The sequence below is a fragment of the Anopheles moucheti genome, chromosome 2 (assembly GCF_943734755.1).
Source record: "Anopheles moucheti chromosome 2, idAnoMoucSN_F20_07, whole genome shotgun sequence".
Taxonomy (NCBI): Eukaryota; Metazoa; Arthropoda; class Insecta; order Diptera; family Culicidae; genus Anopheles; species Anopheles moucheti.
In genome coordinates, this window is record NC_069140.1 from 36,570,702 (window position 1) to 36,598,326 (window position 27,625).

Consider the following 27,625-nt stretch of genomic DNA (forward strand, 5'->3'; position numbering starts at 1 on the left):
ATCACAGATTTTTTGAGGTTCCCGCAATCACGCAATTCGTACGCGTACCATTGACCTTTCGTTGCGTGGCGCCTGGTAAATGGACTGCTATAAAAGAATCTGTCCCCGTTGCGGCAGTCGACATATCGTGCGCTAGGTTTGACGAGCGTCTCGAATTGGACGAAACCCCGTTCCGCATCGCGTGTCCTTGGTGTCCTGCATTAAGCGAGCAGCATCGCAAGTGCGATAAAACGGCGCAAGTGAGAGTGCAGTGTGCTGCGGTGAAAGTGGTCCAAAAACCAACCTCAATCCGGTGCATCCCGCCAGGATGGTGTTCGATAAGAAGCATTTGCTGTTGCTGCTGGACCGACCCCGGGAACCGGTGTTCATGGGCAAGGGCCGGGTAGTGTTCGATGTACCGGACAACTATCTTACCGACCGGTACCGACCGATCGGGCCCGAAATTCAAAATCGGTTCGGCGAGAATGCGGAAGAACGGGTAACGGTGCGCAGCATCGCCCTGCCCGATCTTCGCATACCCATGTCGCTCGGACGGCAGGAACAGTTTTCGCTCTTTATTCCACGCCATCGAAAAATAGCCGCACGCTTGATTGACATCTTCATGGGTAAGTGGAATAATGGCGGCAGCGTGAGGTCACTGTGCACAGTGTGTCACTAGCATCAACGTGTTGCGTGTTGCATAATCCCTTTCGACCTTGGAGCCGAAAAGCCCATCGCTACGATACCGAGGGGTAGGGATAAAAAATTAAGATAAATTGTTCTGCCTGTAGTTACCCATCCCGCCATGGGTCAACCATGTCATGCTGCTTCCTAAAGCACGTGAAATTACTTCCACTCTGTACACAACTCCTGGGCCACGTGTGGGTGTCATTATTCGGAACGTATTTAAACCGGACATCCAATGTGTGCTTAGTTATTTAAAGCAGTTGGATAAAATTGGAGCGTAACGTGGCAATAAGGGTAATGCCCACTAACAAATTAGTAGCGGAAAATTGCTGGGATCGTTAGTTCAACGCACTCCATTGTGTGTGATTGGGCGTGGTATTTCAATAGAACTCACCAAAACAAATTGCTGCTAAATTGCTAACCCGCAACCATGGTTCCATATCCCAGAACGCAGCGGTGCACGAAATCACAGTTTCATGAGCCAACTAGCGCGTCCTTAACAGCTTTTGTTCCGATTTGAACCGGAAAGCGACAGAGCGTTCCGCGCAATATTCGGTGCTATTGCTACCAAGTCAGTGTGCGGAAATTCATCATTTCAGTGTAATAAATCGCTTTGATCTATTAACAGTACCCCGTAACAGTATGCAACAGCATAACTTCAACGCTTGACAACGAAGACATTTAATGCGGTGAGCGGCGATAAAACCAAGCAAGCTGGTTCGTTGTGTCGCACCCGTTTGCGACACTCGAAAGCTCAACCGCAAACGAACAAATATCAATAGAGACAATTTATGCAGATGGTACCCCCCCCCCCCCCCCCCCCATCACGCCGATTGTTCCCAACAGCAACAAGCAATTGATTTCCTTTGCCGATGGTTTCGATCGATTTGTTTCTCGCTGTCATGTCGGCTTTTCATTTGACTACGATTATTTCCACCCTTCGGCACATTGATTGATACTGGTCCGATTTCCGCAAAACCGAATGATTTCCCCAGTCGACAGAACCCTTATTGTGAGCGGTGCCGGAAAGAAGCGATAATGTATGCAAACCACGCTACGGTTGCTATGTTCGTTGGAAAGCTCTACGTGGCACAGACCACAATCACTCGTTGGTTTGCTTCTCTCTGCTAGTTTCATTATTCACCGCATGTCGTCCGGGGGGTGGGACGCAGCGGAACATTAGCGTAAATGGTGTACGAAACCGAGCACCTTCGACAATAAATAGCAATCGGACTAATCATACGTACCAGCTCTGGTAGTGAAAATGGCTATCCAACTAGATTGCTATCGGGGTAGCTTTCTTTTTCTCTCTAACTTTCTTTCTTTCTCTCTCTCTCTCTCTCTCTAACTTCGTCCTTTTCCTTTCATTATTAAACTTCTCAAGGAGTTATCGCTCTGCTCATTAGATCCTGAGCCGGACGGCTCTTCACGCTAGGTTCACCATCCGGCAAAATGAAACTGTCAGTCAAATCGACTGAAAAGTGTTTAACATCGAGCACACATAAGCACCAGCTACACGTGGATGGTTGAAGGTTTTCAGATCAAAGCGCTGCATAATACGTGAAAAAGGTTGTTTCACGCGGAGAAAAAGGAACACTTTGCAGTTTTGTAGCTCACGTACCGTTCGGGATCGTTCAGGGGCCAATGCAAGAAGGTACTACACAGGTCATAGCGATAACAGGACGTCAAAGAGGATGATTATTTAATGCTTTCACCAGGCAAAGCATATCGTTTTTGCTGAAAAAAAGCTGAACTGATTTGTCTGTAGCGAAATATGAATGAAATGTTTAGCTACGGGTTCAGCGTTTTGCTACGGATATTCGCTTTGATGAGACATTAAAGATTACCTGGTGGAAAGATTGGGAATTTGTTTAAAGCTCTACCAGCACGGTAGCACATCTCCTTTTCTTCTTTATCGGCACAACAACCTCAAAAGCCGGCCATTTCAGGCTTTCAGTGGCTTGTTTTACTCCACCGCACCCCTAGCACATACGTTGGAGTAAAAATGGTAAATTTGCTCTCTAAAACACAACAAAACACGTAGAAATAAAAACACACACATTCCGACCATGTGCTATGCACACAAACACTGGAGTTCATTCTCGCACCCTGCCGGGTGATAAATGTATGTACCCCAATTCCCCAGATGCATGAATTCTTCTAGACGGGGCCCTACCGTTCCAGTTGACACGCTCTGTTTTAATCCTACGCAACGATTTGCTACGCTACGATGAAAAATCAATTACCATAAAAGCTTCTTCGTGGCAAAGTGTGTTGATATTAATATTGCTGCTAAAAATCACCAACCTTTCATCAACCACGTACATACGCAAAGGAGCAGAGAGCACAACATTTTTTTTCCTGCGCGCACTTTCCGCACGCACACGGACGAAAAGAGTGGGAAGAGCAAAGATGTCGCTTAACAAATACAGTCTCGCCTCTCCATCGAACGAATGTTGTCTGCCGAAAGGTTCCAAAATCAAATCTATCCTTCCTAGGAATAACCATCCAACATCCAGCACCGGGGGGATCGGAGAGTGTGAGAAATTGTTCAATTTTTGCACCTACCACGGCCATCCTTCTTCGGACCAAATCTAGTTAAAAGTTAACAAACTCCAACAAGCAATCCTTGTTGAAGAGGCACCGAGAAAGCGCCAGCGTTTGCGTTAAAATAAAGTCCCATGCATTCGACGCTCGGGGGGTTTTTATTTTTGGGACAAACAGATTTCATGTTCCGTGCCGTTGTTTTCTTTTGTCTCGTTTTTGCCCATTTTGCTCGAGAAACATTTGTCTTTCGTGGACAAATTGAGCTGCAGTGAGATTTGTTTCCATTAGCTGTATGGCCACCGTTTGCAAACCTTGGATTGGAACCTCAGAGCCAGTTTGCTCAGACGGGCTTAAAAATACCGACCACTGTTTGTCTTGCAATTTAACCAATTATGTTTTAGGATGAGCGTTAAAAAGGCTGTACTCGAAAAATGGTAATGGGTGAATGGTTGTTCTTTGCCATTCACCATAAATGTACACAAGAACTGACGAAACGAATACGGTGTGTATGGTGTATGGTTGTTTGTTTCGGTGATGAACGTTCCGGGGCAGGTGATGTGAACTTACGGTTTCCGGAGAAGGTTCCGAACTAAAGGAGCCGAATTCGGTTTCGAACTAGCTTTATTTAGCAGGCTTTTTACCTGCGTATCATGTGTTATCACAGTTACTCTCTCATGAGCTGTCCCATATGTTTCGTCCAACTAGCACATTATATCTCTTTTATGGCTTATTTACTTTGAATGGAAACAGAGATAAAATACTGAGGGTCGAACATAGGTATGAAAGACGGACGTACTGGTCTAGTGTTTCTGTTTGTGAAAAGAAAAATGCTATTAATAGTCACTGCAAGTACTTTGACCAATTATTCAATGTATAGTTCTTCAATTTCAAAAAAATTTGAAAAGAGAAAAAAAAATTGGAAACTCCGCTGATGGTGCCACTAACGGTTTGGCTTTTAATCTCCAATCTTAACGTAATCTCTTAATAATTTGCGAATCTCCAACCCGAGGATTGACGCAGCTTGCTTTACCTTTTGGTAAGCATCTGCTACGTAGGAGAGCCGTAAACCAATGATCATTGTTCCGTCCGGGGGTTGTCCTACGTTGTGATTTTTGGCGTTTGTCAAATTTTCTATCTTTTAAAATATTCAGTTCACAAATAGGGTTTCTTGTCTTGTCGGAAGACCAAGAGGTGCAAGAGCAAAGAGAGGTCGAGTCACAAATTTAGGCTCCTTTTATATCCTCTGGCGAGGATCTCATTTTTATTTCCATGTGCTTTTGTTGATCTCACTAGACACTTCCAATGTCACGTTCGCTCATGACCCAATTAACTTTCTCACGTCAGACGCTTGCCCATGCGTCTGATTAATCGGGATCGAACAATCATCGATCAGTGTATGTCCGGATCTAGATAAATTTGTAGCAGGAGATCTGGCGAAGATCATCGAAGTCACGATTCGCCCTCTTAAGTGCTAGGTTGAAAAGTTGACAAGGTAACTGCTCTCATTGTTATTGTCATGTGGTTTTCAAGCAGATAAAGAAGTCTGCTGGTGAAGAGTCTGATCAGTGATTGCTCTTCCGTTTAGGAATTTTCCCTGATAATTTTCAACTGTCTTCTCGACGAATGCGGCAAGCTGTTCTTGTTGTATAAGGGAGCATATCTTAGCTCATATCCCTTCTTGTACATAAGGTAGATGATGCAAAGATTCCAATCACAAGGCATCGATTCAATCGTTTGTTCAGAACCCTCCCATTCCAACAAACTCCTTCAATGTGTAGCGTAAAAAAATTGTCATGAGTCATTTGGAGCTGACTCTGGTCGAAACTAGAGCTCTGCTTTAACTGTTTTGTTTTCCAGTGTAAACCAAAGCCTTTCTCACCATTTCTCTCAGGTATGCGAAACGTGGAGGATCTACAAAGTTGCGCAGTATTCGCGCGCGATCGTATCAATCCGTACCTGTTCAACTATGCGCTATCGGTAGCGTTGCTACATCGGAAGGACACTCACGATCTCGATCTGCCAACCATCATTGAGGTGTTTCCGGACAAGTACGTCGACTCGAAGGTGTTTTCACAGATCCGCGAGGAGGCAACGGTTGTGCCGGAGGGCATGCGGATGCCGATCGTTATCCCAAAGGACTACACAGCCTCCGATCTGGACGAGGAACACCGGCTGTGGTATTTCCGCGAGGATATAGGCGTCAATCTGCACCACTGGCACTGGCATCTGGTGTATCCGTTCGATGCTTCGAACCGTGCGATCGTGGACAAGGACCGTCGGGGTGAGCTGTTTTACTACATGCACCAGCAGCTGGTGGCACGGTACAACTTCGAGCGGTTCAGCAATCGGTTGCAGCGCGTCAAGCGGCTGAACAATTTGCGGGAACCGATCAGTGAAGGTTATTTTCCAAAGCTGGACTCGCTCGTTGCAAGCCGGGCATGGCCGGGACGTGTTGATTCGAGCGTGCTGAAGGACCTGAACCGTGAAGCCGACCAGATCAAGCAGGATGTGGCCGACCTGGAGCGCTGGATTGATCGTATCTACGAAGCGATTCATCAGGGATTCGTAGTCGATGTAAGTGTTGTACCTTACCTCGTGTCACATCGTCAATGGCTAGAAGTCTAATGTTATGGCCGACCGATTGATTTTATCAGGAATCCGGTAACCGTATTCCACTGGACGAGCAGAAAGGGATTGATCATCTCGGTAATATCATCGAGTCGTCCACCCTGTCGCCGAACAGGCAGCTGTACGGCGATATGCACAACATGGGGCACGTCTTCATCTCGTACGCTCACGACCCGGACCATCGGCATCTCGAGTCGTTTGGCGTGATGGGCGATGTGGCGACGGCGATGCGTGATCCGGTGTTTTACCGCTGGCACTCGTACATCGACGACATCTTCCAGGAGCACAAGAACAAGCTAACACCGTACACCCGGTCGCAGCTCACCTTCGACGGCATTTCCATCACCGACATCTTGGTGCATCCGGAGGACGGTCAACCGAACACGTTCCAGACGTTCTGGCAGCAGTCCGATGTGGATCTGTCGCGCGGCATGGACTTCGTGCCGAGAGGCAACGTCTTCGCTAGGTACGTTGCCAACCGTCATGGCATTGCAAGGGGTACGGGGTTAATTTAAATTCTCAGCATGTGTAAATTGGGCGAGACTTCTAGGAAATCCCGCTCAAGTCACCAGCAATTTGACTAATTAACGTCTAGCGTGTGAGTTCCCGTATAACACTCGTAAATTGTGCACTTCAAAAGTCTCGCACCCTTTTCTGCCGGGTCCTGTTGTCACAGGGCACATAATTGATTCCACACAATAACAATTGGCTAACGAGCTTCTAAGTGGCCTAAAGCTTACAACAAACCGACCTGAGAGATCAATTTCCAGCGAAAAAACGCATAACCATATGCACGGTTGACGGGCGATGCAAAACATTTTCGCAAATGAAACACGACAAAAACACAAATATTCATCATCACACCATTTCCCACTAATCCTGGCACATGGTTTTTGTTTATTGGTCCTACCATCGCTCGTCGCAAATGCTGTCCGTGGCACATGGTGCCACTTTGCGCTCTGACTTCCCGGTACCGGTATTTTCGGTGTCATCAAATTGTGTTCATTTTTTAAGCGAATCTTTCAACTGGGTGGTAGGGTCATGGTGCCCGGCTGCACATGGCTGCCAGCTCTGGTTGTTCGATTGAAATTTAATTGAATTAACACCACCTCCCACAACCGTAAGCAGCATTCAACAGTACCCAAAGGGTGGATAAAGAAGCGTAAAACGACGTGAATGTAAAACGGTAAATACTGGTACGTTCGGACACTCTTCGGATGATGGATGTGCAATGATGCGGTCCTGTCAGGTTCAGTAATTTTCCAAAACAGCGCAACCATTCGGGCAGGGGCGGGTAAGGCTTGCATGTTAAATGATCGTTCAGCGAGCTGTTTTTCCGATAGGAGCACAGCAAATGCGCTGCATAACATGCTCCACATTCGGTGCGCAAGTTGTGTTTCGTGTTATAATATAAAGGCAAAAAAAAAGGTTTTGTACAAGTTTTCCACACACATTTAGATTGATAGAGATGGACGGTGTTATGCGGAATACTGGGATTAGTACATTCCAAAGCACTATAGAAATGCAATTTCATAATTACACACCTTCTTCAAGTATGGAACGATGGAAACATGTTTCATTTCCATATCAAATGTTACAGCGTTACATGTTGAGAGTTTTAGCCCAATTTACCTAATTAGTTGTCGAACAAGCATTTTACGCGGGGAAATTGTGATAATTTATCTTTCCGCTTTATTTTTACCGCCCATCGCGTAAGCGCTCATTGCGCAAAACAAATACGCTGTTGCTCGCCGTGTTCGTGGTTCGTGCGTGCTGTGCCGTACCCAAGCATCGCATGATTACGCCCAATTTTCCACACACCACTACGCTCTGTTTAGTTTTCCCTTTAGATCCATTACGTGAGTTTTTCATTCGCGAACTGTAATGCTTCACCGTTCTGTAAATGAATGCTTGGGCCACACGATACGCTTTGCTTTTAGTGTGCGTATATTAGGTACGCAAAACTTGAACTCTACCCAGCGTGCATAACAAAAGCGATGGTACGCCAGTGTTTGGGAAAGCCATGCGAAAAAGGAATCACCACAACAACCAAAAATCACACAAAATGGATCTCTTACGTACATGGTACATAGGCGAAAATGAAGTTGGTGAAAGTAATTTAGCCCGACAGGCGCATCGCCACGGCAGAAAGGTTGGACAAAGTTTCTACGTTTTAATTACCGTTTATACGGGCACATGTAACGAATAGCGATGCGAATGTAGCGGCACCGAACTAGAACCATTCATCTCATCCACGTCCCGGGGACCACCACGTGAAAGTGTGCGACATAATCTAGACTAACGAACAGTCTTGGCACGGGCACGGGGTAATTTCTTCTCTCGAGGCAGCACATTTTTTCACTGTCAAGCGAGTTCTACAACTCGACGAACGCGCATTAGTGATTAAGTCACTTCCGTTCCGAACGTTTAATTGAGAAATGGCCCGTTTTGTGTTTTTGTTGGCCGTTACATGAGTAACGGTGACATTTTGGCTAGTGTGCACTAATTTACCTTCAACAACTTTTCTGCCCGCCATCACCGAAGGTTCACCCATCTGCAGCACTCTCCGTTCGTGACGACCATCATGATCGAGAATGATTCGGACGCCCAGCGCATGGCTTTTGTGCGCGTTTTCTTGGCACCGAAAAACGACGAACGTGGCACACCGATGGTTTTCCGCGACCAGCGTCTGTTTATGGTGGAGCTGGACAAATTTCTGGTTGCGTGTAAGTAACCTTATTCTTCGCTAGTGTGTGTGTGTGTTTATCTTACGTCATGTCTTTTTTTCCCTCAGTGCGACCCGGTTCGAATCGCATTCGGCGACGGTCGAAGGAGTCCACCGTTACCATTCCGTTTGAGCGCACGTTCCGCAACCTGGACCAAAACCGACCCGAACCCGATACGCCCCAGGAGGCTGAGTTTAACTTTTGTGGCTGTGGATGGCCGGCGCACATGCTCATACCGAAGGGTCTGCCCGAAGGACTGCCGGCAGATTTGTTCATCATGGTGTCGAACTATGAGGAGGACCGTGTGGTGCAGGATCTGGTCGGGACGTGTAATGATGCGGCGTCGTACTGTGGTGTACGCGATCGGCTGTATCCGGATCGGAAGGCGATGGGCTATCCATTCGACAGGGCTGCCCGTAGCGGAGTGGACAGTTTGGCGAACTTCCTGACGCCCAACATGGCCGTACAGTCGATCACGGTTGTGCATAACGATCGTACCGTAAACAGGACCAGTTAAAACTATGCTATACTGAGTGCTCAAAATACTATTACTTTCAATAAATGTGTAATCTCCTCTTCAAACACTATCTCCAGTCACACATTTCGACTATTATTTACTGTTAGATTACATTATTTCTAGAGGATGTTAACTAAATTTGAACTACAAAGCAGTTAAAACAGTTTAGCTAAATATAATTACAAACAATATACCCTTAATTATTTGAAATATGTCTTCCCATACTACAACACTATTTTTGAAAAGTTTTTCAATATTGCAAATCATGAAAGATCATATTTTTTGTACTTAGCATTAGTTTGAAGCTCCGGTTTCATGCATTCCCAAAGGTCCACCGTGCGGACCTAGCGTAACTTATATGCTGTTTTATGTAATAATTTCAAAAAAGCTAAGCAAATATACCTAGACCCTGTACAACTTTTAAAATGCCATTATCCCCTGAAGCTTTATTCTTTTTAAGTGGGTCTAACTCCATAATAACTGTAACATTTTCACTCGTCATCTTTTGCTCATATTCACACAAAAAAGTAGTCCTATAGTACCTGCCAAAACATAAGCATTTCATAAGATCTGTTAAGTATCTTATTAATGTCATAATTTTGTCTCCCATTACCCAGCAATCCGTTTTTGTTGAGGAACTTCTAAGATGCCTCAAGTTGGACCGGGCAAAATAAGTGGGACTAGAGCACTTCGTTAGGATTTGATGTCTATAAACTCGTTTATCCCCAAGACAAGACGAAATAAAATCGCTTAAAGGATGAACATTTGAAGAAATTTTCAAATTGATTTCGACATTTTTTAGCTTGTCATTTTGCAAAAGTATTGCCTTCCGGCATGAGTAGCAAGTAAACGGTTCCAAACATACTAGAGAAGAAAATTGTAAACGATATTGATTCGGTGTAAACAAAAATTTCGAAATTTTGAAGTTAAAGATAAAAATTAGATGTTAAAATAGACAATATATGTAATTGCATCTGTATAACTTCCTTCTATTGTGAAACGACTAGAGAACGCAAGCGTATATTATTGGCTCAAAAATAATGGAGGAGAATCACATCTCATACTTCACAATTAAGTAAATAAGGCCGATAGGAAAATTATCATCGCTCAGAATAATATCGTTTGCCAAGTATAATATATCGAATGCTAATTTGCAAACACAAGATCCATCTGTTTCGGAACGAGCCACATTCTCACCGGCTGAATTGACAATAAGGATTGAGTAGAGTAATTTGTTTCGTTTTGGGAATATATTTCAACAGCAAGATATCAATATTCATGATAGCTACGTACTTGTGGCTGGGTTATAGTTAACGAACAAACCCGCCATTGAGCTATTGAGCGAAATCTGTATGGTAATGGGATGCTTACACCTGCCATCCCGTACCTACGCACAACCATGCACGAAATCACGCACGTTTCAGAAGTGTCGCATAATCGTTCAGCGCACAAGAAGCACCCACCGAGCAAGTGGATATGGTAACGTAACGCAAGACAGCTGTCGCACCGTGTGCGAAATCAATTCACCGCCCTGGTACTGTGATTCGTTATTCACCGACAGGCGATCGATTGCATTATCGTACTATCGCAATCGAATCTTCGCGTATCTGTATGTGTAGCTGTGTATCAGTGCACGCGGTATGCGAAAGTTTTCGTTCCATGCTTCGACGGAAATTTTTAACTTTGGCAAATGACATTTCTTATGGAAACCCGGTACGCCACGGTAGCACTTCATCCGTTCCGAAATTCGCCTGTCGTCACCAACGTCGAGTCGGCTACACGCAAACGATCGGTTTGAAGTTCGAGCCCCCAATCTGAGCCGTACGCTTTTCAAACTTAATTTTCAACCCAGATGAATCGAATGATGAAAACTTCTTCTATTGCATTACGAGCATTCCATCGTCATCGGAGCAGCGCAATCAGCACGAGTTGTGATATTCAATCCCTTCAAAAACTTACGGCGAACATTCAACAGACCTTTTGAAGCAGACATATGGTGCTGGTGAATGTCTGATTCTGTCGTGATGGGCTAAGCCCACGACAGCTTGCTTTAACTTGAAGGCCAGCTCTACGGAACAGGCGGCACGGTGTTGCTCAAATATGACGATATACATTGTATCCAGCAGGAAACTTTGTGTAAGTTTTCCCAACGATTTTTACCATTGCCTAAACAATTGTAAATAAACCCAGTCAACAGATCAGGAAGGCAAACACCTAGAAACATAAACACATTTCCCCAAAAACGCAACTTACCGATCGAAAGATATAGCGACGAGCGTAAACACGGACGATGCGACGGACATGTTGGCCATGAAGTTGTTTATCGTACAGTACACCGACCCGAACGGCCAGTCCGAGTTGAGCATGAAGATGAAGTTAAACGAACAGTTGAGCGAGGACATCAGCAGGTCGGCCACACTCAGGTTCAGCAGGAAGTAGTTCGTTACGGTGCGCATACGACGATGGGCTGTTGACGATGGGATAACAAAACAACGGTATGCAATTAATTTTACAAGACTTTGCGCTACTATACAACTGTTTTAGGTCACTCTTGTAGCTTCAACGGATAGAATATGGATTACACAATATGAAAAGAAGAACAAGAAAAATTGCTCTTAATTAGTTTCAGCTGTACCGAGCAGCATCCTGGTAGTATCTTCATTGTGGGCTTATTTCAAACGGGTGAATAATTTTCGAAATCCATTAAACCATAAAAGAATGCATGCACTTTATGGGTAGACCTTTTAGAATGAGATGAGAACAAGCTTTTTGTTTTGTGTTCCACTCTCTCTTCTCTTGTAGCTCTCTTTCAGTTTGCTAAACCCTTCAGACTGCACTCAAAAAAATAACCTTTTCATCCGCGCGGATGCACTCTTACAATAGTTGTTTTTCGATAGCCATTTTTTTGTGCTGGATATGTTCAAAAAGTGCCTGCGCCCGTTGTTATTCTAGAGCAAAGAATACGCACTAGGCGTAAGCTGAAATACATGGAACGTGCTGTATGTGCAGGATAATAAATTTCACACACCGACCTATACCGACAAGCATGGAGGACGCATCATACAGCTGAACTTATATGCTCACCGTTATTCTTATTCGCGATGAAGCATAATACGGCATAGTTTACTATAGCTGAAGTGTTGCGAAACCGAAATTGTGAATAGCATTCGGGTGAACTGTGAAATGCTGGTAAAAAATCCATAACAACCACATCGATTGACTCGCAACGCGCGTAAAAAGGGCCGCACGAAAAATCACCCAGAGGGAGTTCATCACAAGAGTAAATGCATTTCGGTTAAACTTGTTTTGTTGTGCACATAGTGTATCGTTCGGTGCAGTAAAGTGACATAAGGAAATTGAAGTACTCATGAAATAAATTTCGTTACTGTGTGTTGTTGTCTCCATGTATTTCTAATTTCATTCTAAATTAATTTGAAATTATTTTGATGCTTATGCTTCGTGTTGTACACTTTTCTAATAATGTATTAATTAAAATAATTAATAATTTATTCCCCGTCAATATGTTCCTCGCTTTAGTAAAATACTGGGCGCCTCCACTATAGCAGTAGAACGCTAACATTAGTCAAGTACTGGGCGCCTCCACCATGCGAATTTCTGCGATCGGATGATATCCAACGAGAGTTTCTCAATTGTAATTTACCAAATGTACTAGAAATATTATGCACATAATAAACTTCTTTTGCCAAATGATCATTAAGCTCGCTGGAGCTGATTTCTTATTCTTCTCTCGGTTACCCTTGCCTCAACAGAGTCAAGCGCCTTCAATCTTTGCTTTGAACACAAGCAACCAAAAAGCTTGATAATCAAATCACATTTCTAGAGGCCAACAACTTTGAGCTTCGTCATCATCACCATCACTAACGCACGAGTCGGCCTGCGTTGGAAAACAGTGAATCAGTTGGAAACAGTGACACGCACAGCAGAAAAAAAAAAAACAGATTCTACCTAACGAGGTGAAAATCGTCGCTTGCTTTCTACATGCAAAACGCGCTCTTCGTTCGGGCGGCGAATGTCGCCGAAAAAGTTCAACATCGTTAACGGTCGTGCTTGCCAATCAAATTTACATCCGTCGCAAACAAAACTTTTTTGTTGTTGTTTGGTTTAATTTGTTGTTTTGTAAATTTGTCTGATAGCATTATTGACTTTCATCACGGTTTGTTTTCTAGCGGGTTGCTTTATTATCCTTTCGAGCGTTGTACCGTTTTAGTACGATTTAAATACAATCATCTCCCGGTGATATGTGGCACGTGCAGCTAATTATTTTGACGATGGTTCAGCAGAATCATTAAATGTCAATTAAGTCAATCTTCCATTTTGCTTCTTATGTGTCGTAAATTAAACGAAATTGAGCATGGTTTTTTATCGCAATTTTTATTGAATTTCCGCCCCTACTTGTGTGAGTCGCAAGTAAGCTTCCGAGTGAAAAGGCAGTGAAAACGATAGCTTTAAAACAATTCTGTTAAATCGCAAAGATTAACGAACCCTTGCATGGCGTAACAATTAAGATTGATGGTTCTCTCTTATCCTTCGTCAATTCTGGCCGAGGCACCATCCCTTTCCTTCTCCAATGGTTTTAGGGCCCTAATTCCTTCGGTAAAAATTAATCCAATTAATTTGCCTAGGAATGAGTTTCTTCGCAAACACCAGGACATTGAGACATGGCATGCTTGCAAATTGGACGAATTGATGGAATGTACCACACATTGGCAACTTGAAAGGATAGTGAATGATTTCAACAGTCTATTGTTTCTTGTACACCAAAGTGTTTGCAATATGCTTTTGATATAATATGGTGCCTCATAACAAATTAACTTCAAATATGCTGAATCGTTAGCAGTTCCACTCATCACAATATTCATCATACGTTGCATAAAATGTTACCCTGACTTATGATCTGCTTACAAACATAACTTATGTGGCATGTCGGGAATTTCCGTAAAGCATATCTTAGTTTTATCTGCTGTCTAAGAAGCTGTGTTGCCTTAGCACCCCTTGAACGCCTTCTTGTTGGATTAGTGAAAAGTTTTGCAGCACTTAATCACCGACTAGGTTGACAGATGGCGTGGTTGCGTCTATGCTACATGATCGGATATCTCAAAGTCGGTCACCGGTGCCCGATAGGGAAACCTTTTGCAAACTTTGACGGACATTCTATCCGTGCACAAAGTCAAGATCAAACTCCAACTCAGCTCCAACCTTTGATGTTTGGGACGCACAGCTTTTACTTTTGGCAAACAAGCCGTTCCCAAGCGATGATTACGTGTGGCAAAGTCTTTGGGTTTACTTTGCTAAATTTATGCTAACGATGAGCGTGGGGTTGGCAAATTAGTTGTATTATACCGCTCGAGGTAGAAAAGTTGCCGACCATGATATGTGACCATACATACTCCATGTGGAGCAAGATAAATTAAAGCTATTTTCGTGTGTAATTAAAGCTACATATTTGTGTTTGCACAGTTCTAGTAGAAATCCACAGAGTTTATTCAAATGAATGCTTATGCAATTGCACATTGCGCATTACATTTTGAGATGATGCGTAAACACAAATATCACCATATTGGCATTATACAAGGTTACGCAGCGCCTTGACATAGCGCCAGCGAGCATAACTGTTTGCGTACGGTGCGTGAACATTTCGTTACGCTGTGCGAAATCACCACCTTGCATCCGGTTTGTTAACATCAACATGCATGTTGGCCCGGCATGCCATTCGAGAAGGGCATTAACAATGCATTTACAATGCCACCGACCAATTATGTATCGATTATATTCAATTTAGCAAATTATCATTGATCTCGTGTTGACATTGGCCTCCTTCAAAACCAATTACCATCACGCAACCGCCGCCTGGCAAACGGACGATTGTTCTGATAATACAAATGATGACAATTTCTCCACCTCGTCCAGCATCAAGTACCAAACTCCAACCCAACCTGATTTAACTGACCTTAATTAGTGTGCTGTCCAGCAGGGCAGCCTTTTGCCCATGCCAGCAGCGATCAGTTTGAGGTGCAGTAGGAGAACAGTGGCAATACACGGTGCAAATGTTAAGCGGAAGCGCGTAATGGCTGTGCGCCACTTGCAAAATTACATTAGCCAGGAAGTTGATGAAATTATCGATCGTTAGCAAGAAACGTCTCGAAACCAGGTAACGTTTCACTGCCCCTTTTTATGTGGATTGTACGAGTTTAAATTTGGGTAAACTAAGTAAAATTTTACACAAAGTTAAAAAAGGCAATTTCTAAAACAAAAAACTTGTTGGAAGCTCTCGCTTTTTAACTGATTTATTAGCAGAAATAACTTCAATTGTGCACTTTTTCAATTAATTTCCATTTTCTTCTGAGGTAGATTTACCATGAAATGTGCAAACAATATATTTAGGAAAAAGATCACACTTTATAAGGTTGCTATAAACGTCATGTAAATGCATAAATATTCAAGAGTACGTGAAACAATTATCCATAGTTTGTACATGCCTTTCCTTGGGGCACAGCTCAAGAATCCAACGTACCAGCTCAAGAATCTTAATTCAAACTTTGAATAAATGTGTTATTTACATGTACATTGGTTTACTATTTGGACAACAATATTAATATTTGTTTGAGTACTCATTTGACCTTGTTAGTTATCTGAATTTTTTAAGTTCCATAAAAATACAATAAATGAAATATTTATTTTATCCACCACAATTACCTTGCGCCTTTTCTTAATGAACTTACATTTACTCTTGCTTAAAGTCGTACTTACGATGAAGAATTCTTGCAAAGTAAATAGCTCGTGATGGAGAAAAAAATACAAACAAAAACAAAACATTTCTCCTCAACATGAGAATGATGAGCATCTTTAATTATGCCAATCTTCTTGTTTGGTTTGCCCTTTTATTTGTTTCTGTCGCTACTCAAAATCAATGTATTATCCAATCGAGATAGACAGAGGCGCACAGGACAGCCGCAAAACCGGTTCCACCCAGCACACCGCTAGACGACCTTGAAGCGGACCGTTCCCTAGATTGATGCTTTCTAATTACTTACTTCGACCAAAAAAGCACAAAACCAAATTAATAGATCGGACAAATACCGACGTGCCTGGCGTCACGCCGAAATCCACTTACCGAGTACGATCCACAGTACGATACAGTTGCCGGTGATGGCCACGAGCAGCATCGCGCCAAACACGACGCCCCAGGCGGTCTTCAGCTGCCACGGCAGCTCGTACGGGCTTTTGGTGGTAGGGAACAGACACTCCGTAATGAACTCCCTGCGAAATGGAAGAAACAAGCGCAAAGCGTGAGCATCTTGTCGCGTGTGCATGTGTTACATGTGACAGTGTGTCTGTGTGTTTATTTTTGTTTGGGGGAAAATTCACTATTACCAAAATAGATGCTCGTGTGGTAAAATTAATCATCACTAGCTGTATGTCGGACAAAGGATCGTTGACAGACGACAGGTTACAGGCGCACTGAATCTCAGGAATACACCGGCGCTGTACGGATTGCCATTTCCAACCACACTGACAAGCCAACGGAAAAGGTGTGGTGGTATACGGACGAGCTTTCTTCCCCGTACAGAACCGCACGAAACACATTCCCATTTGATTTGATGGTTTTCACTATACATTGCTCCGCTTGAAATATCCTAGCGAAACAACCCATTCACATCACGTCCGGGACTTAACCGCAAAGACGACGATATTTCTGTCGCTCAATTAATTTCCGTTTAGTGTCTGACATGGACAAAAAGTATTGGAGAAAGGTATTGTGGCAGCATACTTCTGGTACAACAACCACCAGCATCATATGTGTGTATGCGTGCGTATTTCGCCCATGCTCGTGCCTCTCCAAAGGTTGAGTCGTGAGGAAACACCCATACAAAACGGGAGTGCTACCTATTGAGCGATGGCGAAACATGATAAAGCCATTTCTGCAGGAATGTATCGTCACTTCCTGCTTGTAACCGTGAATTGGCTTCAGACCGCATCACACGGCCAAAGAATGTAAATAAACAGCAACCAACTATTGATGTCGTTTAACAAACAAATATTTATTCATTTTTCACCGCATTGCAGCGCATTGTACGACGTGTTTGAGGAGTATTTTCGATTCTTACAAATCACTTTATCCAAAAAAAAATGGTGAGTATAAATATTGATGGATCATGGGACGCAGTTTATGCTGCATCATCAACCCGACTTGCATTACATTTATTAGATTAGTTTATCGTTATATCAGCAATTCACTGATTACTCCATTTTGCAATTATTGGGTTGAGTTATTGAAGCTAATGGATTAATTTCATAAAAAAAGCTTTATTCACCGAATCTGGAACGAATCGATGATGAAATAAGTTGAAGCTGTTTTTAGACACATTAATAAGGTGAAATTACAAATTCTTAGTTAGGCTATACGGACCTTTCTACGGGAGTTAAAAATCACTTGATAAGAATAAGTTCTAATATCCACTATAAATTATCCAAGCTGAGCTAATTACAAACTGGTTAAATCGTTGCTCGACAGAGTAGATTGTTTGTCTAATGTCTAACACACGTTCTGAACTTCGCGAAGAAGCGGGGCCTTAGGGTTCTTTTATTTCATTTAGACCAACCAAGTATCCGGAACAAACTATCGAAACAAACTATAACATTTACGGCACGTTTGGTATCAATGGTTATTTACACACAGTACAATTCGGATTTTGTGGTGCCGAGATCGTATGTTGTGTGATCGAGTTGTATTCCAACATTTTCTCTCAGACCATCGGGAGCTAATTAATGGAGCTGACTTTCCCAAGCCCTGAATTAAGGGTATTATAACTTCCAGTTCCTTCGACTGACCTTGAAATAAAGTAGCCTTAGACACGGTTTTATTTGCACTCAAAAGAGCACAGCGCAGCCAGTAATAGGTTATTGTAGACGTTTCAGTTTTCTAAACTGAAAACATATTAACGACTTCAAGGAAATTTTTGCGAGATGAAAATAAAAATAAAGGAATGGTAGAAACCTCAATAGCTGTTTTATTTACTTCAGGTTTTATTATGCTTTGTGTGTTTGTGCAAGTACCAAATACACAGCAGACTGGTCAAAACACGGCAGTGTTCATCTCAAGTAGACGTACCATTTTCCAATGTACAGACCCAATGATCGAAAGCACCCTACCGAGCACCTCGTGCTATTAAACTTTTCGAGTAGTGTGTAAACAAATATGTCAAACCAATCAAACAATTTGCCCTGCATAACTCACGATAACTTCCGATTGGCACCACCAAGGCTACCACAAGTAGCGGGTTGAACGTTTGGATTCGCTTACGGTTCTAAACGGTTAACGGCGATCGGAGCAGGTTCGGTGATCTCGCATGCATCGTGCGATGTAAAATGAAGGTTTTCCAGCAGTGTTGATCTGCATATTGCATACATTTCTGAATCCGCTCGGCAACAATGGCTGACGATGGCAGCGCCTAGGGAGTGCTGTCAGTGCGAACCGCACCATGTACGTTCGGCACCAGCGTTCGGACATGGTGTAACAATTTTGCGTGCAGGGAAACAGGCAGGAAGCCTGCCCAATGCAGCCAAACTTCGTTTGCTGGTGGAAAATTGACAAAAGGTCACATGTTGAAATATCGCTTCGGGGAGCTGCCGGGGTTGCGACAGCTTTCGCAATACCCGCCACACAACCGTAACAATTGTAATGCAGTACGTACGGTGGTGTGGTGTAACGTACTTAAGAGTTGAACTGTCACCCACGGTCGAATGTATGGCGCACAGGGTTACGGTGGTATACGGTGGTACCTCATCAATTATTCGGTCCGTGCCGAAACCGTACACAAAGCCACTGCCATTGTGGACAGCATTCTAACACATTTTAATTTAAGCGATTCTTATTTCGAATGTGAAAATACCCGGTGGGAAATGAATTGACGTTTGTGTAGCCATGGCTGCATGGGATGGAGAACATGAAAACTCTTTCCCAACTGAGTGACTTAGGGTAAATGCCGTTGAGCTTTGTGAATGTGTTCTCGGTGGAGTTTTACCCACACGCTTGAAGGAAACATGCCTGATCTTCTGCCCTTTCTTGCATGCTGCCTACACGCTGGCTACAGCAAGCTAAGCAAACATGTTTTATTTGATGAAGTTTTTCACCTTAACCCATCAACTTTGAAAAATAATTACGCTTCACGACCGTCGCAGACAGACGGTTAGACAAAAGTAACTTCAAAACAATATCTCCATTTTATCAATGCGTAGTCCTTTGTTCCGAAAGAAAAATAGGTACCATGCTTTGTTTATGTTTTAAACGACAGTAATGTGTTGGATAATACTTTAGCATAATACTTTAGATAATACTTGATCCATGTCGTATCCACCTTTTACGCTTTTCCCGCTGCTAATATTCCCCCAACCATACGGCTTTATTCTCCCACAGCACCACTTTGTAAGTTCGAAACATACCAATAACGCTTTTCGTTTCAAGACGATGCCAAAAGAGACTGAAAACGAGCGAAAAAGAGCATGAACCAACAAACAACTTTTACCACCTGCCCGACAACAAACAGTACGTCGATACTTGCCACTGTAATCTTTAGGCAGAAGTAAGAAGTGTTTCAAACAACAGTCGCTTGTGTTTATCCGAAAAAGTTGACGGGCCATACTCAATCCTCTTCGTAGTCGCAGTCACAGTTATTGGGTTTTTGTTATTTTGTTGTCTTTTCTTTCTCGGTTGAAATGTTAAAGGACCGAATGCATAATGTATCGGTGTTTCGAGACAGTTGATTTTTCATCGGCATTTTGGCCGTTTGCATCTTTTATCCCGTAACTACCCCGGTCAGCTTGATCTCACTTGAGCCGCGTATGCGCTGTCACCAGACTTTAACGCTGTCAACGCTTTTCTTCACAAACAAGTACATCATACGTTGCCGAAACAGAACGGAGTCAAATAAACCAATTTAATCCTAACAGTATATATACAACTTAATTTTTATTCCGTATTTCAAACAAAACTTCAATATTAAGTGGTTTCTTTTAAACAAAAAGGTATATTTCAGATTATTTTTAGTTATAATGTGGTTATAGCAACTAAAAACGTTATAAGGAAAGCCTCTTTGGCACTTTTGGGTCGATCTACAAAAATACACAAAAATAATCAAACAGAACGATGGGAAAGTAGTTAGCCTATAATTATAAATCGTCTTAATATATGTGGAATACGCAGTTAATGCACAACGTTTCTAGCGAAAAAGAATCATCGGAATGTCTGAAACTGAAGAAGATTAGAGCTTACTATTATATTGTAATTAAATTTAATCTAAAATAAACCTTAAAAAACGCTAAATGTTAAACTGTTATTAAGAGCTTAATCATATAATGAAATATAACTGCAATGAAAGAATGAACAGAAAGTCCACTTGTTAGATACTACCAATAACTTATAACTAAAATTGTCATGTTAAACTAAGCACATTTAGTAAGATCATGAAAACTTGAGCAGTCCAGTAGACAAAGTCCTGTTTTGGTATAGCTTTCCAGAGCCTCCGGGTAAAATGTCTATCTATCTGATATTAGAGTAAAATAATTAAGGCTAGGTAAGGACTAGTAATTAACACACAGCATAAAAACTTAAAATATAAAATAAAATGTTATTAAATACAGATTATTCAGGTTAGATAAAAGCATTATCGTTTATATCAAACGAATACTTTAGCGTTAACAAACGAACATATTTTCTATATTTTAAAGCAGTGCAACTGAAACAATCCAATTTTCTACATTTCGAATCGAAATGAATGAACCCCCGGTAAAATTCCAAAGAATAAATACCGGGTTAATAGTTATTTACCCAATGCTACATCACAATGCACGACTGTCATAACCAGTAGTGAAGAGAATTGGTTAACTTGAAAGCTGCTTAATTGTGCTCCCTTAGCAAAAATGAATAAAACACAACAGTACACCTTCAACAATACACCGGAAGCAAAATTTTCCCTGTTCCGTTAACTTGAAGTGGTTTTTTGATAAGCGCAAACAGCGCGTGTCGTGACACAGCGTGGTTTCGATCATTTCCGTCTTTGAAAAACAATTTGCTTCTGTCGTTCAACGTTCTCCCTCTTATAAATAAACTTTACGTGCACGGATTCCAAGGTGCACGATGAACACGTTACACAAAAAAAAACAACCACATGGACCCCCTGTAGGCACCCTGTCTTCGCGCGTGAAGCGCAACAAGACAGGTTTGCATAATTTCTCCTCCCAACAGGAAGGCGGACCGGTGCTAAAGTATTTTCACGTTTTTCATTGTTTAACAAATTTCCGATAAATTATTCAACAATTTCACCCCCACCTTCATTACACCCTTTTCCTGCCCTCAATCCCTTTCCTTCTCCCCTGCCCATATTCCCACCGTCCGGATGAAGCAAAAACTCCCAAGTCGCTTACCTTAGCGTTAGCAGGTCGGTTGACTTTGGCACGTACCCACGGCTCCTGGTAATCATTTCGCCCAACACGTCGAGCACTTCCGTCCGATTCAGTTCGCCGATCACGGTGGTATTGAAGTCCGTCGACCAGGGAAACCGCAGAATGGTCGCCTGGGTACAATTTATCAACAGCTCCAGCTCGACTGACTCGCTCATTTTGGTGGGCGCTTTTGCACTGACGCTGGCGTGTGTTACGGTACGTTGGACGAAGGTTTACGGGTGCTTAGCTTTTTCACACCTTCCCAAGCTTCCGGGGGAGGAAAACATTCACTTCTTATCACATGCACGCACACACACCCACACACATCCGCACAACTCAGCAGCATCCGACCCGCAGCTCGTCCGGTACGAGCCGTTCCAGCACCGGTCGAAACATCTGTCCGGTTTTTGGCTGCCGTTAATGGTTTTACACTGAGTGCACAACACAGAACATGGCACAAATCAGTTCTAGCAACACGTACCCGAAAGCTGATTGTATCGTAATTTTTCTCCCTATTTTTACCGGACGACACGAGCTTTCGATGGGGGAGTTTTTGTTTCCTCTCGGAGCTCGAAACACACTGCTGACTAGATAGAAACCAGGATTTCAACTTTTCAACATTCCGGTCACTGATACACATTCACTGAAAACCGGGTCACTGGGGTGTCGTAATTGGAAACTGCCACGGCATTGAGGGAAACTTTATTTCCTCTTTCACACCATGGCGCCTTCTAGATCCGTTTCATTCACAACACTGCACAGATTGGAAAAAAGAATAGCACATATACACCATGGTTGTAATATTAAATGTACCGTTTGTCGTTAAGGATTTTATAACAGATTTACTCATACAAAAATATCACGTTTCGTTTTTGAACATTATTCTCGTTTAAAGTACAGCGATCATGCACAGAATCACATTTTACAAAACATTTAATTCACTTGAGGGTTTTTTTTGCTATGGTGTTAATAAATTTAGTACAATGTAAAAAGCAAAAAAAACAAACTCCCAAGCCTCGCTTAAAAAACGCCTAAAAAGCTCTCGTGGGGTTAAAAATATGATAAATATTTGCCTTTTGATGTTTAATGTTCATTAGCTAATCCGTCCACCGAAAACAGTTTGACGAAGATGTTACAGTAAAAACTTTTACATTGGCATAAACACTTTGACTCACATTAAATGCGAAGTATTTTCAAATTGAGACCTAAATATTTTAGAGAATGAGACAATAGTACCGTACACTGTTTCAGAGCGAGCTTCATGCAAAGTATGACGGTTTTTACAATTGTATGAATATAAAATATTTTAAACAGTCTTATTTCTTTACTATTTCTCCTGTTAATACAAACATGCAAAAAAAACACAAAAGAATGGATATGATACGAACTTTTCCTACTTAACAATGGTCCCTTCTCCATCACTCGACTTCTACAGCTTTAGTCGAATCTGTTTCGAAGTGTTTGAACAGCATGGACACACAAGCGAACAACACTGTATCTACGCTGGTTTCGAGATGGCCTTCTGTTGTTTATCAATGGATGTACTGTTACATTTTTGAATCAACGATACCATGGTTCTATGGCTACTTGGTATATCATCCCTTGTATGTAAAATTCGCAAGCTCATGTTCAGATAAATTAACCCTCAAACAGGTTCACTCTTCAATGTTAACTATATCACTTCCATGTTTTATGCTGACATACCATGAAGTACCCTGACAACATGCACATTTCCATCCCAGAGAGTATAGTTCAAGGCGAGACGGAGCGGTTATTTAATGATAGCGGCGGCGTTCTTCATACGACAGGGCCGGTCCAAAATCCCATCCGCACCAATCCCCCATGCGCAGGACTGACTATCCAGCTACTTGGTGAATAAGGTGAAAGATAACCAGAACTAGTAGGCTTTGATCATCCGAAGTTGTTTTGTGCCGATAAAGAAGAAAAATAGTGATAAGGACTGGGGTGTGAAAATATACGAATACGTCATTTGTTTGTTCATTTGTTGAACGTAATCATAACTACCTAAGCATCCGTGTTTGTGCGTTGTGGTCATTCAGTTATCAAAGACTTCCGATTCAGCTAGCTTGAAACATGTATAAACTGGAACAATGCAACGTGCTTGTTGCATCCGAGGATCAAGGAGCCCTGTGAGTATTACCTTTTCATGGTCACGAAGATGATATTGCAATCTTTGCAAATATGATATTCTATCCGTAATCTATCCGATGCGTAAAATCTATCATATCGCTTGGTGTCTTTGAATTAACTGCTGGCTCAAACCTATCGAACAAGTTTATAGGAAATGGTGTTAATCATCTTTGAGGTGTCATACTGGTTGCTGTTTTAAAACCAATACCACACAGATATTTAGGTTAATTTTTCGATTCTCTATGTTAGTGAGGTCCTTTACGTTGGAACCAGTTAGTATATAAGGACTGTACGGGTTTTCGTGTGAAACGTTCCGAGACGGACAAGAATATTTATACAAATATACAATCATTATCGACTGCTACGCAATGCATTATTTTCCGTTTATATTTTAATCTGCTGAGATTTGCAGACAGATTTGGTGATTTTTTTTTTGGGAATTGAGAATTTAAACATTTGTTTAGTCAACTCAGCGAATAGCCGTTGCAGAGCGTTTCGAGGAACACGTGTTTCAAATGTTGTGTTGATACAAGTTTCTTTGCGTAACGTTCTAGGATTGCTTCTAAGGTTGTGGGTATTGGCATTTGGTTTAGTAAATAGCTAGTGGTGGATCAATCCCTTTGGAGATTCTGGGTGGAATGATGGTAAGGTTTCTTTATTCTAAAAAGGTTGAGCGGAGAAGTTTGTGTACCGATATCTCTAGAGGCCCTCTAGTTTTACGGACTCATTCCTAGCATCATTCATACACTTTTTCTTGCTAAACGGCTCTTTTTTATGTGCCCCCCACACGGTGAGGCCCCGGGCGGCTGCCTATTCCATCTTCCGTTAGATCCGCCATTGTAATAAAACTCTTTTTTTTGTTAACGATGCATTTGTAACATTTCCATTTTTATAACCCTACAGCTATAAAACGCTTAAATTTATGAAACTAATTGGAGAAGTAGTAGAAGAACATTATTATTTTCAATTCCTAACCGTGACCGCCGTAAAGGGGATGAAAAACAACGAAATCAAACATTTGCAACAATTTTTGCTCAATATCGCAACTCAATGAAAGGACTGCCATGAGATGTGTTGAGTCAAGTAGAAGCGCTCCAAGTGCAGTATTTGCGAAGCATTTCATTCGAGGGTACCGCTTGGGTCGAAACGAATCTCTGCCATGCCTGATTGATATTTGCGCGGTGATCGTTTGTTGTTTCCTTCCTTTCAATGCCATTCCAATCGATCCTTTTTCCAGTCGCTGACGGTGCGGTAGATGGTAAATAAATAAGAATGCCGTCTAGCATACCCCATCGGTATAATGCGGTTTGTCTACAGCTATTTGCTTAGTGCCTTCCGTCGCACAAGCTCTGTTTGTGATGGCCGTTTAAGTTGGAACTTAAATCCAACTTTGCAAAACAAACATCGTACCGAAGGAAGCTTGTGCAAGTTACTCACTCTTCCGTTCCATTACTCGTGCCATTTCCAACCATTTGGTAGCGTTTAATTATCGTCCAAGCAACGCATCTGAACGTTAATTAGGAACGTAGCGGAAAGCGGCGGAATAAATTCTTGTCAAAATAAATTTCCGTCGACTACATCGCACCTTGGCCCATTATCAATGGTTTAATTGGCCGTTAACATTGGGCCATGATGAGCGTTCCATGTGCGTATCCAGAGAAAAAATCCCATGCAGCTCATTGTTCCACGGAGTAAACCGAAGCACCATAGCACGAACAGCAACGCACATGGCGCTCGAAAGTGTCTTGCAAAGGAATTCATTGCAAAGCATTTCCATCAAGCAGTTGGCATCTTCCGGGTGGTAATCCAATTATGTAAGCATCGTGGTAAATTACACGTAATATGTGAAATTACTTTAACAAAAAAATCCCATCTAACGTGAGTACCGGCAGCAGCTCTGATGCAGTACAAATGTGGGAATAATTTGTCAGAAATTAATTTCCAACCTCGACAAAAAGGCAAACGAAAGGTTTGAAAATTTGTTTGCAGATCACAGCGGAAGGTACATTCATCAGAAAATAAATACATTAAATGGTTGTGTGTGTGGTTTTGAAAAATGATTACAAAACAAACCGCGGGCAAACAGGGGAAGGATTGCTGGACCCGCCGCACCCGAAAATAAAGTTTCGCTCACCACACGGCAAACAAAAAGCGCACAAAACAGTTATGCCACCCGCAAGCTCATTTACACAGCCACGTAAATCTCACATCATTTCGGGACCATTTATTGTTTCCCACTAAACGCTGCATTACCGTTTGCCAAACAAACAAATTAAGTGATGCTTTACTGCTGGTTACTAGCTGGTATGGATAGTGCGGAGTTGTTTTTGGGAACGGTTCGCTCGAATCGCTGAGGCGGAATACGGACGACAGCAACCACTTTTACAAGCTGGAGTTGTTTTTTTGGCTTTCATGTGCGTAATTGCTTTCAGCGTTTCGTTTGTGCAGCAAGGATACGCTCCGTGCCTCAAGTAACCGCAAAATGGGTCGATCGCTAGTTCACTGGTATCCAGAAAAACTCAGTTTACAGGCCCTCGCAGTACGCCATGCGTTGAAAGAGGAGAAAAAAAGAAGCGTTTTACCGTTGCCGTGTTTGTTTACGAGCCCACGAATCAACCGGCCGATTTTTTGCCTATTCGCACCAACATCGGGTCGGCGTGCAAAAGGGACGCCAACCCCGACGGTGAAATGCCTGATGTACGATCAATCCTCACAGTATGCTAATGGCACACGCAACAGCAGGAGGGTGTACCGCATGGCCGCATGCACGCAAACACCATATGAGGGATGGGAATTTGATTGACGAACGAGCCCCGTTTCAGCGGCACTCGTAAAATAAACCAATCGATGATAGTAAACATAAAGCCTTCGAGTATGATTCAGTTTGTTTTGCTTTCCGGGGAAGCTACATATTATCGAGCGTTTGATTTAACTTATTGCGTTAGGATTAGATCGAAGAGAGGGGAAATTCGGTGGATGAAGTGCCCACTTACTAAGGTATTAAAACGATACAGTTAATGGCATTGATTTATCATACCGTTGGTTTTAGTTATCTGTCCTCGATAAACGGATTAAATTGGGTTTACATGTAATTTTCCAGGAGTCCACCAACTAAACGATACAGCTGAAGCTATTGATTTATCTAACCGCCGGTTTTAGTGATTCGACTTTATTCAGCGGATTATGTTGAGCGCGCAAGTAAGTGTACAGCGATTTTATCCCATTTGTGATTTCCTTGGATATAAAGAAGCTTATTCCGACTAGAACAAACTGCAATGAACCAAACAGCTGATGGAGTGCAACAAGGATTCAACAACCTCCGTCTAGTTTTGTCAACTGCACTGTACTTAATTGTATACCCAACGAGCTAAATATTAACAGACCAAGCATAATTTTGTACCACTAGAGTACCATTTCCTTTCCATTTCCCCAAATCTCATTCCTTTTCATCCTTTTGTTTTCGTCTTTCGGTGTCTACTACTACGTCCTAAATCGACTCTACTGAACTTAAGCGCGAGACAAAAAATAAAATTAAAGAGTATATGAATACATGGAATATAAAACTATTTCTGAAATTTTAAACTAAATTCTGTAAGGAGATCAATTATGCAAACTGTAATCATTTCGGCAAAATTAAAATAATTGAAATAACTTCAAAACTAAGTAAAGTTCTATTTATTTATAAAACAAAAGAAACTGCTCGGCTCTTAATTATCACACCAAAATCACAATTACAGTCGAAAAACCAAACAACTCTGTTCGCGTTTTTGTTTCTTATCTGTGGTGAAGAAGGTCGCAAAGGACAACAAATAAAAAAGGCTTTAATCGGGGAAAGCTGTTTACCTTTTTTTTTTGGACTGCAATAGTAACTTTTACTGCAATAACGGAAAGAAAACATAAATAATAAAACGCTGTTTCGCTTTGTCCCACA

General features: G+C 42.2%; 2 protein-coding genes across 2 annotated transcripts in view; one reads left to right on the forward strand and one right to left on the reverse strand.

Moving 5' to 3' along the window:
• The window catches only part of LOC128297132 (tachykinin-like peptides receptor 86C), a 47,242-nt gene extending 25,523 nt beyond the window's left edge, over nucleotides 1–21,719 (reverse strand). Inside the window, exons 1-3 of the mRNA XM_053032702.1 lie at nucleotides 21,526–21,719; nucleotides 16,217–16,362; nucleotides 11,338–11,551 (exon numbers count right to left, since the gene is read on the reverse strand). Coding sequence (XP_052888662.1) covers nucleotides 11,338–11,551; nucleotides 16,217–16,362; nucleotides 21,526–21,719 — 554 coding nt within the window. The remainder of the gene's footprint in view (nucleotides 1–11,337; nucleotides 11,552–16,216; nucleotides 16,363–21,525) is intronic.
• LOC128297131 (phenoloxidase 2) lies at nucleotides 302–9,084 on the forward strand. The gene is made up of 5 exons (XM_053032701.1): nucleotides 302–605; nucleotides 5,105–5,787; nucleotides 5,868–6,307; nucleotides 8,386–8,567; nucleotides 8,636–9,084. The coding sequence occupies exons 1-5, from the start codon at nucleotides 308–310 to the stop codon at nucleotides 9,082–9,084; spliced, it is 2,052 nt and encodes a 683-aa protein (XP_052888661.1). The 5' UTR covers nucleotides 302–307.
• Nucleotides 21,720–27,625: the final 5,906 nt, after the last annotated feature.

What these genes read in the sequence shown, in the direction of transcription:
- LOC128297131 (XM_053032701.1), top strand. Translation starts at nt 308, where the DNA reads ATGGTGTTCGATAAGAAGCATTTGCTGTTGCTGCTGGACCGACCCCGG. An exon ending in ATCAGGGATTCGTAGTCGAT is followed by an intron (nt 5,788 to 5,867) that starts GTAAGTGTTGTA and finishes TGATTTTATCAG; the next exon opens with GAATCCGGTAACCGTATTCC. An exon ending in AGAGGCAACGTCTTCGCTAG is followed by an intron (nt 6,308 to 8,385) that starts GTACGTTGCCAA and finishes CCATCACCGAAG; the next exon opens with GTTCACCCATCTGCAGCACT.